Source organism: Nomascus leucogenys, chromosome 9 (genome assembly GCF_006542625.1).
Source record: "Nomascus leucogenys isolate Asia chromosome 9, Asia_NLE_v1, whole genome shotgun sequence".
In the NCBI taxonomy this organism is placed as follows: Eukaryota; Metazoa; Chordata; class Mammalia; order Primates; family Hylobatidae; genus Nomascus; species Nomascus leucogenys.
This window is the reverse complement of record NC_044389.1, coordinates 11,556,134-11,571,056: the sequence shown is the minus strand read 5'-3', so window position 1 is coordinate 11,571,056 and position 14,923 is coordinate 11,556,134. Positions and strand designations below refer to the sequence as shown.

General features: G+C 36.7%; 1 protein-coding gene across 1 annotated transcript in view; it reads right to left on the bottom strand.

Annotated features, from left to right (window-relative positions):
- Positions 1–1,342: 1,342 nt before the first annotated feature.
- The window catches only part of LNX2 (ligand of numb-protein X 2), a 75,645-nt gene continuing 62,064 nt past the window's right edge, over positions 1,343–14,923 (bottom strand). Inside the window, exons 7-10 of the mRNA XM_003270209.3 lie at positions 11,677–11,854; positions 8,653–8,884; positions 5,771–5,929; positions 1,343–3,911 (exon numbers count right to left, since the gene is read on the bottom strand). Coding sequence (XP_003270257.1) covers positions 3,776–3,911; positions 5,771–5,929; positions 8,653–8,884; positions 11,677–11,854 — 705 coding nt within the window. The 3' untranslated portion in view covers positions 1,343–3,775. The remainder of the gene's footprint in view (positions 3,912–5,770; positions 5,930–8,652; positions 8,885–11,676; positions 11,855–14,923) is intronic.

Sequence of the window (14,923 nt, the reverse complement as noted above, 5' to 3'; positions counted from 1 at the left end):
GCTGGAGTGCAGTGGTGCTATCTCGGCTCACTGCAAGCTCCACCTCCCAGATTCACACCATTCTCCTGCTTCAGCCTCCCGAGTAGCTGGGACTACAGGCGCCCACCACCACACCCGGCTAATTTTTTTGTATTTTTAGTAAAGTGCGTTAGCCAGGATGGTCTTGATCTCCTGACCTCGTGATCTGCCTGCCTCGGCCTCCCAAAGTGCTGGGATTACAGGCGTGAGCCACTGCGCCCAGCCAAATGAAGATTTTTAAACAGGGCAAGGATTTGATTAGAGTTGGGGTTTAGAAAAGTTACTCTGAAGGCTTAAGAGTTTGGATTGAAAGATGAAGAGATAGGAAGTAGGCATGTGCTTGGGAAAGCACAGATTTCAGTTTTGGAGGTGCTGAGATCTAGGTGTCTGTCTCAGGCTGTGGACTGTGGGAGCTGTAGACTTAGGTGTCAGTGGTGCTCAAAGTTGCAAGGTTAAAGATGGTACTTAAAAGTCTAATTAGGTAGCAAGAGATCGAGGCCAGAAGAAATGCATACACAAAGGCCTACGGAGATTCACCATTAGGAAGGAAAGTGGGGAGTGGAGCTGAGAGTGAGACAGATGGAGCGTCACTTAAGCCCTCACTCCAGATATGGGAACAACGTGAACCAGCAGAGAAGAAAAAGCTTTACAGTTGGAGGAAATACCGTAAGTGTGTGCTCTGAGGAGGCTGCTGGAGCAAAGGAGGGTAAACGGAACCATGGAGCCATCTGGAAAATCCAGTTCGGAGTCTGACCACAGAGGCCTTGGTTTGAACTTAACTTACTAGAAAACTAGGAGACAACTTTGTTTCTTTCAGTTAAAAAATTTTTTTTTCCTAGTAACCATATTAGAAAAGAAAAAGAGGCCAGGCCTGGTAGCTCACCTCTGTAATCCCAGTGCCCTGGGAGGCTGAGGCAGGCGGATCACCTGAGGCCAGCAGTTCGAGACCAGCCTGGCCCACATGGCAAAACCCTGTCTCTACTGAAAATACAAAAATTAGCCAGGCCTGGTGGTGGGCACCTCTAGTTCCAGCTACTCAGGAGGCTGAGGTAGGAGAATTTCTCGAACCAGGGAGGCAGAGGTTGCAGTGAGCCAAGATCGTGCCACTGCACTCCAGCCTGGGCAACAGACCAAGACTCCATCTCAAAAAAAAAAAAAAAGGAAAAAGAAAAATAAACTGTGGGGTGAGAATAAGGTGGGTTTGTGATCCTGAGGTTTCATGCTCGGTGCTCAGTATATTATAAGGACAGTGGAGCCAGCAACAAAAATACAGATCACAGACTAAGTTAACAGCTGCTGTTCAAGAAAAGAGACAACGGCACTATTACAGAAAGGATGACTTTTATTTCCATCCTGAATGATTCACACCATTATTTAAACATCTGAAAAATCCTGAAATAATTTAAACTGAAGGCACAGAACAAACCAAAATATTTAACTATCAGAACTAAAAATGAGAAAATCCAAATAGTTCTATAGTAACAATAAATTATGAACAAGTTTCCATCACCAAATATCACTGACCAAAAATGACTGTCTTTTGTCATAAAAGCTACAGCTTAAGCTGACTCCAAGATTTCTATAAAAATGAGAATGAAAAAATTTCTTCTTTCAAAATACTCATTACGCCACCAGGTTCAATGTAAGTATTTTGTATGTAACAAAGTAGCAGTCAGGATATTTGTTGATGGATGGCTACTCCCCAAGAAATGACACATTCTTACAAACTTTAAAAAAATAGCAAAGTTGGTTACAAAATTCTATTTGGGGAGCAGGGAAAAAACTTGTTCCATGTCAATTAGAATATCAAAGCATTTCAAAATCAAATTGCTTCCAAAGCCAATCATCACACAACAGTAATATACTGTATGGGCCATTCCACTGTATCTTGTTATATGTTGATCATACAGTGTAACTAAGGGGTTGAACAAGTCAGTAGCAATGATTGTTGCTGTATCTTATTTATTCCAAATAGATATGTTTTTTAAAAATCATTATAAAACTAACTGAAATAATCAGTGACATGCTACAGATACAATAAACCCCAGCAATGCAATTGCTAAGTTTCAAAATAAAGTGGTCATGCTTCATAATATATTGTACTGCAGTATTCTGAAATACATTCTCTGATTATCAATACCATTTATTACAGAGGTCATTTGTAAATTAGCTCAGATTCTGAACTAGGTTTCTAAATGAAACTTTTTTCAAGTATGTATAATATTAATAAGGTAAAGATATTTTTATCTTACTTATTTATGTGTTCAGAGGATAAGTATGTTGAATAAAGGACAAAAAATGGGCTAGTCATAATTTTCAAAAACATTTCAAAAAATAAGAAATAGTCTAGTGACTGAGAGCTGATTGAAAGATACATCTAAAACCTACATTTCCAATAAAACAGAACTTTTCTGTCTCCTACTTGAAACAACTAAGCTCAAAAGAAATAATGGGAAAAATAATTGTTTCTAAAATACACAAGAAATACTCCTACCTGAATAAAATAAAAAGGTCTCCCTTTCTCCTACTTAGCTGTGATATATATGTATTTAATAATGTGCTTTTATCTTTATCATTTCATTTAATCGTGTAAATCACAAAAACATTTCTAGCCAAGATTATTGCTAAGAATAACACAACTCTAGAAATAATTGTTTAGCAAAAACTACTTCAAAATTTCCCTACATAGCAAAACATTCCTTTGGAAATAGATTTTTAATGCTTTTGGGCTGTTCAAGTAAGTGCAGCTTTACCATCTCTAACATTAAGTTATAATTATCATCCAAATTCCTTTGTAACTGGATAACATTATCTTTTATTCTCTACTATTCTAATAGTATATTATTTAAGAAATTTCTTTAGTGTTGTCAGACTTATTTCATCTTCTATGAATATTGAGAGATTACAGTAGAAATAAACCAGAAAATCACTTTATAAACAGTATGAAGTTTTGAAATGTTGGCACCAATAAAAAATGGGAACGGCCGGGTGCAGTGGCTCATGCCTGTAATCCCAGCACTTTGGGAGGCTGAGGCGGGTGGATCACAAGGTCAGGAGATCGAGACCATCCTGGCTAACACGGTGAAACCCTGTCTCTACTAAAAGTACAAAAAATTAGCTGGGCATGGTGGTGCATGCCTGTAGTCCCAGCTACTCGGGAGGCTGAGGCGGGAGAATGGGGTGAACCCAGGAGGCGGAGCTTGCAGTGAGCTGAGATTGCGCCACTGCACTCCAGCCTGGGTGATGGAGCAACACTCCGTCTCCAAAAAAAAAAAAAAAAAAAAATGGGGAACAGTTATCACCAAAATTTAAAGTATATTCATTCATGGTATTGGTTATGACAGTGGCAGTACACGCTGTTGTTACTGGCTTCACTGACATCAGGCCTGAGGGATACAGAACTCATTCTATGATTCAGTTACTGAAAACAAAGACCCACCAGAAGGTCTTTACTCCAGCCGGGGCACAGTTTGGGTGAGCTTTGCTCATTACCATAGGTAACATTTTAACAACTAAGTCTGAATTCTGAAAATATAAACTCACAAAGGTTAGTGGAAGACTGCTTCCAAGCTAAAAGAAATGTAACTAACTTAGGAAACCATTTAAATAAACATAAACAGACAATCTTAGTGGGTTTTGGCCCTGTGTATACCAGCGGTGTCAGCAGCTCCTAAACCACAAACACAATGAAACCAAAGGGTTTTCTTTCAAAAATCTAAAAAAGGAAGATGCAAGATTTGAAACCAATTTCCAAAATCTATACAAGGCTGCCAGGCCAACAAATAACGGTCAGAGTGACTTTGTTCCTCTGCTCCTTCAACATGGGGACTAGTGCAGAGTGGCTCATGCCCACGGTTGACAGCCCATTTACGGCCACAATCATGTCACCACACCTGGACAAAGAGAGACAGACACAGAATGTTACTATTTTCATGGTATTAAAAATATCCCAATTGAGATTTATGTAGCATGAAAAATGCGGTTTCACTTACCACTGAACTGTCAATGGTTAGGGTGTATAATCTAGTTTGTCTAGGACAGCTATTAAACCTATGCTGGCTTTCCCTTGCCAATCAAGGAAACCCCTGTGCCAATGACTCCATAACCAGTAGGTGAATGTCAAGGACAAGCAGAGTAATTTTCACACTAATTTAAGCAAAATATAGAGTAAATATGCTCTCTCTTTAAAAAAAATACCAAGTCATGCATTTGAAGGGGGTTATTATTTTGACTGCTATTTTTCTATTCATTCCTAGAGCTCATACATCTGAGGGCTGAATTATATTGGAAATAAGACCCATACTTCCTCTTCTTTCAGCTGTTGACACTCACTGTACTCTAAGCAGAATTATCATGGACGGATGATGAATCGGAGAACTTTTCCAGCCTTATAATTACCATAATTATCCTTATGGTTTTTGGTCTTCTATTTATACCATAAATATGCTATTTTATTGTTAACTACTTCAATTTCTTTTTGGAAGTAGGAGGAATACAAATTATAATTAACAGAGGCCCAGACTGGTTGAATAACTTAGCTAAGAAAGTGATTAATTCATTTTTCCCTACTCTTTCCTCCTAAAATGATTTTTTTTCCTCTTTATCAATATAGGCTGACCTGGAGCATACCACTCCCGATCACCTTTCCATACATTATTTAGATGTCACTTACTCCTTGCAAACAGTGTACATTCTCCATCTGCATAGCATTCTATATAGAATGTCAACATTTACTTTTTAAGAACTGGTTCTTCCTTCATAAACCAGGTATTAAGAATTTACAATCAACCACCTCCTCTCTGCTGGTGATGATGTCTTGCCATGACACCTTCTCTTTTCTTCTCCCAGTGCCCGAGCTTTGATAAGATGCTGTACACTGAGCGAGGACTTTTGCTCAGTGGTAGAGGCTGGCAGAGGGGTTAAAGTCCAGGGATCTAGAGCCAGATAGTCCTAGGTTTGAATGCCAGCCAACCACTTTCAGCTATTTCATTGTGGGCAAGTTTCTTAACCTTTCCAAGCCTCAGTTATCTTGTTTTAAAACAGGAATAATAAAGAAACTTACCTCACAGGATTGTTAAAAAGATTACATAATGCATGCACAGCACTTAGCACTGCGCCAGGCATCCTGTAAGCTATTGTACATTCATTCATCAAATATTTATGGAGATCTTGCTTTATGCAAGGTATTGTTATGACTGCTAGGGATATAACAATAAATGCAACGAGATCCCTCCCTTATGGAGCTTGCATAAATACGATCTCAGGTAGAGATGAGTGCTGTGGAGAAAAATAAAGCAGAGTCATCTAATGACAGGATTGGACCTGAGTGGGCTGTGTGGGAAACTTACTCAGCGCTCAATGTCACATCACAACATGATGAATGAAATATGTCCGATGAAATAACTCAGGTTCAGTTTCTGTCATCAGATTAATGAAACATCGCTATAAGTGACAAGATAGTAAAGGTAACACTTCAGTCTAGATCGGGATTGGCAAATTTTTTCTGTAAGGGGTCAGATGGTAAATATTTTAGGCTTCAAGACCCATACAGTCTCTGTCACAATGACATCAACTCTGCTGGTGTAGTGTGGGAGCCAGAGAGTACATAAACCAGTAAGTGTAGCTGCACTGCAATGAAACTTTATTTTCAAAAAGATAATAGGCTGGATTTAGTGCTGACCCCTGACCCCTGGTCTAGATCATGTCCAGTGTCATCAACATGAATCACATCATTAATTAGAACAAGACTCACTTTAATCTTCCATCATAATAAGCAGGAGTTCCCAAGACAATAGTTTTAATGAAAAAAGGCTGATTGGTGTGGTTCTCTTCATATCCACCAACGATACTAAAGCCCCAACTTCCCAAGTAGCTTCTTCGTAAAACTATATCATGGCAGCTATGAAGTGTGCTATAAACAAACAGAAAAATAAAGAAAAAATTAACATGGAGGCTTTTATAGCCGCTTATTTTTGTTATAACCCCATACCATGTTATATTTACCACTCTTGGAAAAAAGAAAAAGGGCTATTAATAAATAGATTATTTTGACAATCCATTTTCTAGCAAACAGTCCTAGGTAGACTCAAATTCTCCAACTTTTTCAGTCTTCTCAAGTGAAGACACACACACACACACACACACACACACACACACACACACACACACACACAAGTAGAGAACCTGGTTACAAATTACACCTCAGTAACTTGTACAAAAAGGTTATCTACCTATATCGGCTCACTGCACTGTCAACAAAGTCCTCAATTCTACTAATCACTTTTATCTACAAGAGGAATTACAATGTGGGATGAAAGAGGTCTAGTACTGCCAAGCCCAGCACACAAATGAAAGAAGAAAAAGATTAGGAGCGCAGCTTCCAAAAAGAAGGCAGAAAATTATCTCTCTTTTCTAAAGGTCCTATAGGCTTTTAGTCTACATGAGGAGTTGTTATTTTCTCCTTTACTTAGGATGTCTTCATTTTAAGGGAGACTCTGATTGCCAAAATAGAGGAATCAATCCGGAAAACACTAACAAAAAATCTTTTTCTTTTTTTTTTCTATCACAGACAAGCTGGGTACAGCGTCATGTGCCTGTAGTCCCAGTTATTGGGAGGCTGAGACAGGAGGATGGCTTGAGCCCAGGAGCTTGAGGTTGCAGTGAGCTATGATCATGCCAACTTGGGTGACACAGCAAGATCCCATCTTTTAAAAAAAAGAAAATATATACACATCTATACATACACATGCATATATAAATGTATCATAGACACTGAGAAACTACAGTTAGACTGCTACTGCCAGATTGCAAGATGTGTCCAGAGAGAGAGAAAAAAAAATGTACTTATGTTTCCATAGCTCTATGGATTTGGGAACAAGCAGTGAGTAAAATCTTAAAAACAAGACAAACAAAAAAACCACACCTAAATGATAAGGAAAAAAAACTCTTCATAATAAATAAATATCTTTCATCTTTAGGTGGAACTGAATCTAAATGCATGGAAGGCAAGGTTTCCTGTTTTAAATCCATAATAAAATAATAAATATATATAATATAAATATAATAAATAATTTTAAAAATCCTGTTTTATTATTTCTTAATAAAGCCAATTCTATAAAGCAATGTTTACCATGCCAGACCTTCTCATCTTGTTTCCTAGCTCACTGATAAGAAAGACTTCTGGGATGGAACAAGGTCCCATGCACTGGCCTGGATTTAAAGGGACAGTGTTGGTTATTTTCCTAATGCTGCATCTTCTGAAACAAACAGCTTCTTGTATACCCCAGCAAATCACAGTGGAAGAATCTCCCTTTTCAAGAAAAGCAGAGCAGAGCTGCTACACTATGCGGTGTGAAACCTGCATATAGGGGCCACCTGCACCCACTGAGGAGGCCACATGGCTGTTGAGTATAGCTTTGCATTCAACAGAGGCCTCCATACACACATCGAATAGCCTCTTATTGACAGGTATTCTTTCAACACAGGTGGGCTCAAAAATAGATTTTACTATACTGTGTATTTCTCATCTAAAATCTTTGCTATTATGCCTGGCACACCAGAAAATGCTCTGAATAAAGAGGTCAATGTGCCAACCCCCAAACTAGACTGGTATAACAGATAAGGAAAATTAAAGGAAGCACTAGGGACCAAGTTTCTCCAGGACGCTGCTGCTCTCTGCCTGCCCCATCATTAGAGGTGCAGACGAGCTCTGAGGTCTGCAACGTGCTGCCCGGCCACTGCACGAGTAGACCACTTCTCACCCACTATGCGCAAAGGGCCTTGAAGCACTATATAAATGCTAGTTGTTGTTATAAATGTATCCCACGAGTCAGGTGGCTCAGAAAACAGCAAATTCTTATTGTTTATTTTTATTTTAAAAAATCAATAATTTTCATACTTGGTCAAGAGTCAAAATGCTTCATAGCTTAGTTTTAGGATTCTTAGGTACGATAAGAATCTAAATGGATTAGGCAACAAATAATGACGGGAACACATTCTTCGTATCTCAAATGTCAAACAACAACAACCGCAGAAAGGAATGTACCCTGGGATGCCAGTGGAGGTTCCACATGCTTCTGTGACCCCGACACTGACCAACCACAGCATATCTTGGCTGGTCACATTTATAAAAAATAAAAGTGAAACAGCCATTCTTGAACACTAATGGTTTGGCTTAATAGACTCTTGTATCCAATAAAAATTGAGTTTTAAATGCTGCCTTTTTTAGGGAGAGTTAAAAAAAATTTAAAAAGGTGTTAAGAAAGGCTTCTAGGATCGGGGGAAGCCCCAAGATTGGCCTGGTTTTTCTGATGAAAAATGCATGAAGTCTCAGCACATAGCAGAATGAGTGCTGGTAAACGACAACTTTTCTAAGCAAGAGGCTGGGTTATCCAATCTCATGGTTAGCCCACTGAGGAGCCTAACAGGAATGGACACAACTGCTTTCTTTGTGTACCTTTTAAAATGTAATATCCTAAGAAAAATTATTCTTTTGTAATTTGATTTGATGTTGCTATTTTATTGAATTAAAGCTTTTTTTTTTTATCCTAATGAGTAAATTTATCATGCTACACACTGATAAGGGCTGCAAGTATGATTATGATTTCCATAAAGCAACAAGAAAGCGCTCAGTACCTGGGAAGCCCAAGCCACATGACCCATGATGGGGACCAACTGGCATCATACTCATTTTCGCTGAAAGTACTCGGCTGCTCCTCCGCGTTCTGAGTCGCCTCCTCAACAATCTGGACCTCAAGTGCTTTAAGGACGACAGCAGGGGACGCGGCACTGGCTTTCAGCATTGCAACTGCCTCACTGTGACTTAAATTGGTCAAATCAATGCCATTGATATTCAGCAACACATCACCTGTTCAGATGAAGAAACAAGAAAAATGAGCTGAGCCACTGAGTTTTCACCTGCAAATCTTGTTTATAAACTAAGCAACAAGTTAGTTCCCACAACTCCGATGAGATAAGGTATAATAATAAATGGCATTTATTATTTCTTTGTAATTTTTATAATATTGAGGAGAAACCCAATACACAGAAAACATTCCATAATTTTAAAATAATGTCATAATACACGGAAAGAAGTGTGGCCTGAGGCACCTTGACATGACTGGAAGTTTGAACCATCAGTCTGAGTTTAGCTGTGTACAGGCCCTGGGCAGGTTCATTTCTCTTCTTAGAGTTTCACAGATTTCTACAATTCTGTCCAGTCAAAAATCATTTGATCCTTTGCCCTTAGAAATAAATGTTTAATGTATTCTGCTTTATATTTACACAGTTCGATACATAAGGACAGCCCTGTATAGTTCATTCAGGGCAAACATCAGAATATGTACAGAGAAGCTATCCCTGGGCCCACACAAAGAAATGAAACTTGTGGTTTGAATGTCTTCCCTGTTTGTGGAAGAAAAGAACTGTTGCTCTGCTAGGTAATACAATAAAAAACGGCAATGAGGATTATATAAAAGGTTAGGAAAGGATTAGTTTTGTAGGAAGCAGACATTTGTGCAACAAAGTCTACAGAAATTTATCTCTCCCAATTTATCATCGGTTTTTCAGATTGTTAAAGCAAATCATTCTCATTGTAGAAAATTTAGAAAACATAATAAAAGAACAAAAAGGAAATAAAATTACCCCAATACTACAACTGGACAAATAACCTTTACTTAACAGCAGCTTGAGAAATAATTCACATACTATTCAATTCACCCATTTAAAGAATACAATTTTATGGTTTTAGTATATTCAGTTGTGCAATCATCACTACAGTAATTTTGAGAACATTTTAATCACTCCCTCTATACCCATCATTCCCCTTTCCCAACCCTAAGCAATCACTAATCTACTTTCTGTCTCTACAGATTTGCCTCTTCTGAACATTTCATGTAAGTGGAATCATACATGGTCTTTTATATCTAGCTTCTTTTACTTGCATAATATTTTCAAGGTTCATCCACGTAATTTGTGCCAGAACTTCAGTCCTTTTCATGGCCAAATCATATTTTGCTGTATGGGTAGACCACATTCCACTGATCCATTCATCAGCTGATAGACATCTGAGTGGTTTCCACTTTCTGGCTATTGTGAATAATGCTGCTATGAACACTGGTATACAAGTTTTCGTATGAACAGCTGTTTTCATTCCTCTAGAAGTGGAATTGCTGGTCATATGGTAACTATATGAGGAATCAGTTTAACTCTTTGAAGAACTACCAAACTGTTTTCCAAAAACAGTTGTACCATTTTATATTCCCACCAGCAATTAATGAGGGTTTCCATTGCTCCACATCCTTGCCAGTGTTTGTTATTGGCTTTTTTATTATTGTCATCCTACTGGTTGTGAAGTAGTATCTCAGTGTGGTTTTGATTTGCGTTTGAGACAGGGTCTCACTCTGATGCTAGGCTGGAGTACAGTGGCATGATCTCAGCTCACTGTAGCCTTGACCTCTGGAGCTCATGTGATCCTCCCACCTCAGCTCCTGACTAATTGAGATTACCACAGATTCACACCACCACAGCTGGCTAATTTTTGTATTTTTTGTAGAGACAAGGTTGTGCCATATTGCCCAGACTGGTCTCAAACTCCTGGGCTCAAGAGATCCACCTGCCTTGGCCTCCCAAAGTGGTGGGATTACAGGTGTGAGCCACCGCACCCGGCCTGGGCATCTTTTCATGGGAAAACTGGCCATTTATTTATCTTCTTTGGAGAAATGTCTATTCAGATTCTTTCCTCATCTTTATGTTGTATTTTCTGTCTTTTTAATTAGAGTTGTAAGAATATATATTCTAGACACAAGTCATTTGTTATATATGTAATTTGCAAATGTTTTTCCCATTCTGTGGGTTATTTTTTCATTTGCTTGGTTGTATTCTTTGCAGCACAAAAGTTGGCAGTTTTAAAGTCCAGTCTGTCTATATTTTCTTTTGTTGCTTTTGCTTTTAGTGTCATATCTAAGAAACTACTGCCTAATCCAAGGTCATGAGGATTTACACTTGTGTTTTCTTCTAAGAATTTCAGCTCTTATATTTAGATCTTGAATCCATTATGATTTAATTTGTGTTTATGGTGTGAGGTAGGGGTTCAACTTCATTCCTGGAAAAATAAGTTTTCAGAGTCACTTTTCTTACCTTACATACAAACTAAGTCAATGGAGACTACTATTTTTACCATGGTAATAGTGGCTAGCTGCAACCCCCATCTATACAAATTATATAGCATTGATAGGGAATATGAAATGGCAAATGCATTTATCCCTAAAATTAATTTTGTCTTCTGCTCCACCTCCTCTCTGAGTCCCCTTCTACACAGACATTTTATTAAAAGAAACATTTATTTTTCAGTGAGATGGCCCTTCGGAGTATCTAAGTCTGTTGTAATGCTAGAGGATCTTTTCCAAAGATAAAATAATCTAAGAGTCTGAGTAACTGTTAGCAAATTCTGGAACTGTCATCAAGGTTCAGCAACTTTCCTTTATATAAGGCATTTTTCTAACCTCATAGAATGACTTTATGTTTCCATATGCAAGGGACAGTTTAAAGAACTTAAAAAAGTCATCTTTAATAGATACTTTGTAGATACTCTTTATTTTTTAAAATGTGCATTTAATTCAGAAATAAGATGTGGTAAAATTTTTCAAGATCCCATCTTACCTCTCTTTATTCTGCCATCTCGTGCAAGGCAGCCATGAGGTGGCACACTGGTCACAAAGATAGGCAGCTCACCACTCTTACTTCCCCTGCCCCCAGCAACGGTCATGCCAAGGGATTCATGTGGTTCCTTCTTTACGGTAATGTGTTTTTCTTGGCATGTAACACACTGAGTAAGATCCTAAAACATACAAGAAAAAAATCATTGGATAATGAATAAAATATAGTTGAAGTAAAGTTATTACTTCAAACTAAGATAATAACTTACATGGCATTTATAAAGTAATTATTTTTTATTCCTTAATTGCAAATGAAAGTAATATACGGTCTTAATAAGTCTACTGTGGATCAATGTCAAATTTTGGACTATGTTATTTTCATGTGACTGTTTATGTAGCTGAAAAAACTCAGGACTGCTGAAATATGGCAGTCAAAGTAAAATAAGCACATCATCTGTATAATTTGTTTGAGCTTCATGTTTGATCAACTGCACAAAAGTAAATGATGCTTTTGAGTTTTAAGATTCTGAAGACAAATCAATTAATTTTACTTCCATCTTTCCCCCATTTCTTTGAAAGAAAAGTTGACAGAGTAGTACAAAAGTGTAGATTTTGGCAACTGCCAGAAAAAGGCCATCGACCTATCTCCTGATTCTCACTGACTACGACTATGAGTGCTCAATCATGAAGAAGGTACAAATCTACCTTCAAAATCCTCATGAAAAGCTAAAAGGATATAAAATGACTGAATTTTTGAAAAAGTTAATGACAGGGAAATAAATTCCCAACAAATTAATATCTCCTATTTTTACTGACATTTGTTACTACTACTTACTATTAAGATGCTCCTGCAAGAAAAAGAATTTAAAACATCACTTTTCTTTCGAGTTAGGACTCAGTAAAAAATAAGATGTACAAATGCAATATTAATATGAAAATAACAATTAACATTTGGGCTTAGCCTGTGAAAAGCTAATGCCTTTACATGCATTATTTCATTTAATCTTCACAAAAGTCCTGAAATTATGTATTATTATTGACCCCATTTTACAGATGATGAAACAAACTTAGGGAGGTCATGTAACTTGTCCCGAATCATGTTAATATAGGCAACTGTCCTGGGATTCAAAATTTATGTTAAAAGTATATACAATATATATTAATACAAATAGTATTTTGCATATGTTTATATAGTGTGACAGACTACATGTACATATTGTATATATGCACCCACACAAGAACTATCCCATTAAGTGTACAGTGTAAGATAATGTCTCAGAAGGTTTTAACACTTATTAACTGTTAAGAGAATGTTGCAGAAAATTAACATTGTTAATAATATAAAAAATATAAATTGTATTTATAGAATTATAACATTTCCTTAAATCACATTAGTTTAGATAATTGACATGTATTTAACTGTTAATAATGGCATTTATCAAATCTCTAAATCAGGGCCTGGAATTCTAGGCCTATCTACCCTTCTCCAGATGTGAAATCTATACTCTTGAAATTTTACCAAAGGAGCTATGTGTAATAGCAGCATAGTATTCCCAGAAAATGTTATGACCAAGGAGAAAATTTGTAAACATTTTAAGGCAATCTCCTATCTAAAGGTATGAAATTTTTGTCAGCAGCCTTCAAAATTAGACAAACACAACTTTATTCTGAAGACAACTCAGGTAAACTCAACCTTGAGTATATTTATTTAAGCAGGTTCAGCCGTTACATATTTAAGCAGTTAAGTGTGGGTGTTTTATTACTCTAGGTGTCTGAAATGTATGCAATTTTTACCCAGGAACCAAACCAAACTTCAAAGATTATACTCAGTATGCCTCAAGGAACTTCCTAAAACAAACATCAATGTTTATCAGAACAGCTACTGGGAAGCTTTGTAGAAGACTAATATATACTTTAATTTTTTCAGAATGATTATAATTGTCTGAAAAGATTGTTTTGGTGAATTTGTATGTGTTTTCCCTAGGAGACCTTTACTTTGCTGTATCAGGATTTGACATAACAAATGGAGCATGTTAGTAGTAAATAGCTAAATGAACACATTCCATTTCAAGTGGTTTTTCTAAACAGCCAGGTTTGCGGAGTGCCTGGAATAGAATAAATTCAGCATCACTATTTAGAACATTGTCATATAAAATTAAAGAGAATGAGAATTGGCATAGTTATGACAGAAAAATACATGTGCCCACAACAAATTGAATTAAGGGGAGTTTGCTATATAAATACTGGAATTATTAATTACAGTTTTTCAAACTCTCTTAAAACTATAATGTTGTTATATATACCCATATCTCAAATTATAAAATTCAATAACATAAAATATTCAATTACCAACTTGTACCTTATATTATAGTTTTATATGTATACAAAACTTGTAAAGCAAGGACTAGCTATATGAAACAACGCCTATTCAAAAAGTCCTGTTTAAAACAATTACCCCTTTTCCATAGTCATTATTTAAAGGCAAATTATAGGTTTCCTTCATACATTTTGGGTTTGCTCAGAAATGAGAATGAAGTCTGTGATTGTAATTTCTTTTAAGTATTAACTAAACCAAAGACCATTGACAAGTCTGTAACAGAGAACTTAAGCTCAGAAAACCATATAAACCCGATGGGCCAAAAATACTGTGTCATTAAGCAATGCTTTCTTAGGGTACCAGAGACAGACTCCAACGCTAATTATTCACTCAAATGTTACTTTCAGGTGACAATAAATAAGTTTTTGCTTAGTAAAGCAGTTTAATTTTACTTAAGGAGAATTACTCTGGTAGGTCACATTTAGCTTTTATTTTTGCATAATTGGGTAAGCATAACATCATTGTTTTAAAACTCCTGGCCCACTGGAAGTTAAGAGTTCAAATGAAGGATGAAATGAAGTAAATAATATCAAGAATGCTAAAGTATCATCCTTTCAGATTTTTGGACTGAAAGTGAGGTAGCATCAAAATTCTCGGCTCAGGTAGAATACATTATAAAACCAGTGAAATACTGATTCTGAAGAAACAGTAACAAAGCTTAACATATGGGAATTTTAAATGATTTAGGGTAATATTCCTCTAAGCTTTAACATAAAAAGAAATATGCTATATATGTACCTATCAAATATGTAAATATGCTATATATGTACCTATCGAAATTCATGATTCATATGTTTAATCTTCATGTAACTAACTCAGGTTCCGTAGGCAACAGGCTCAATTATTAAGCACAGATTTGTCAATCTTGTCTTCA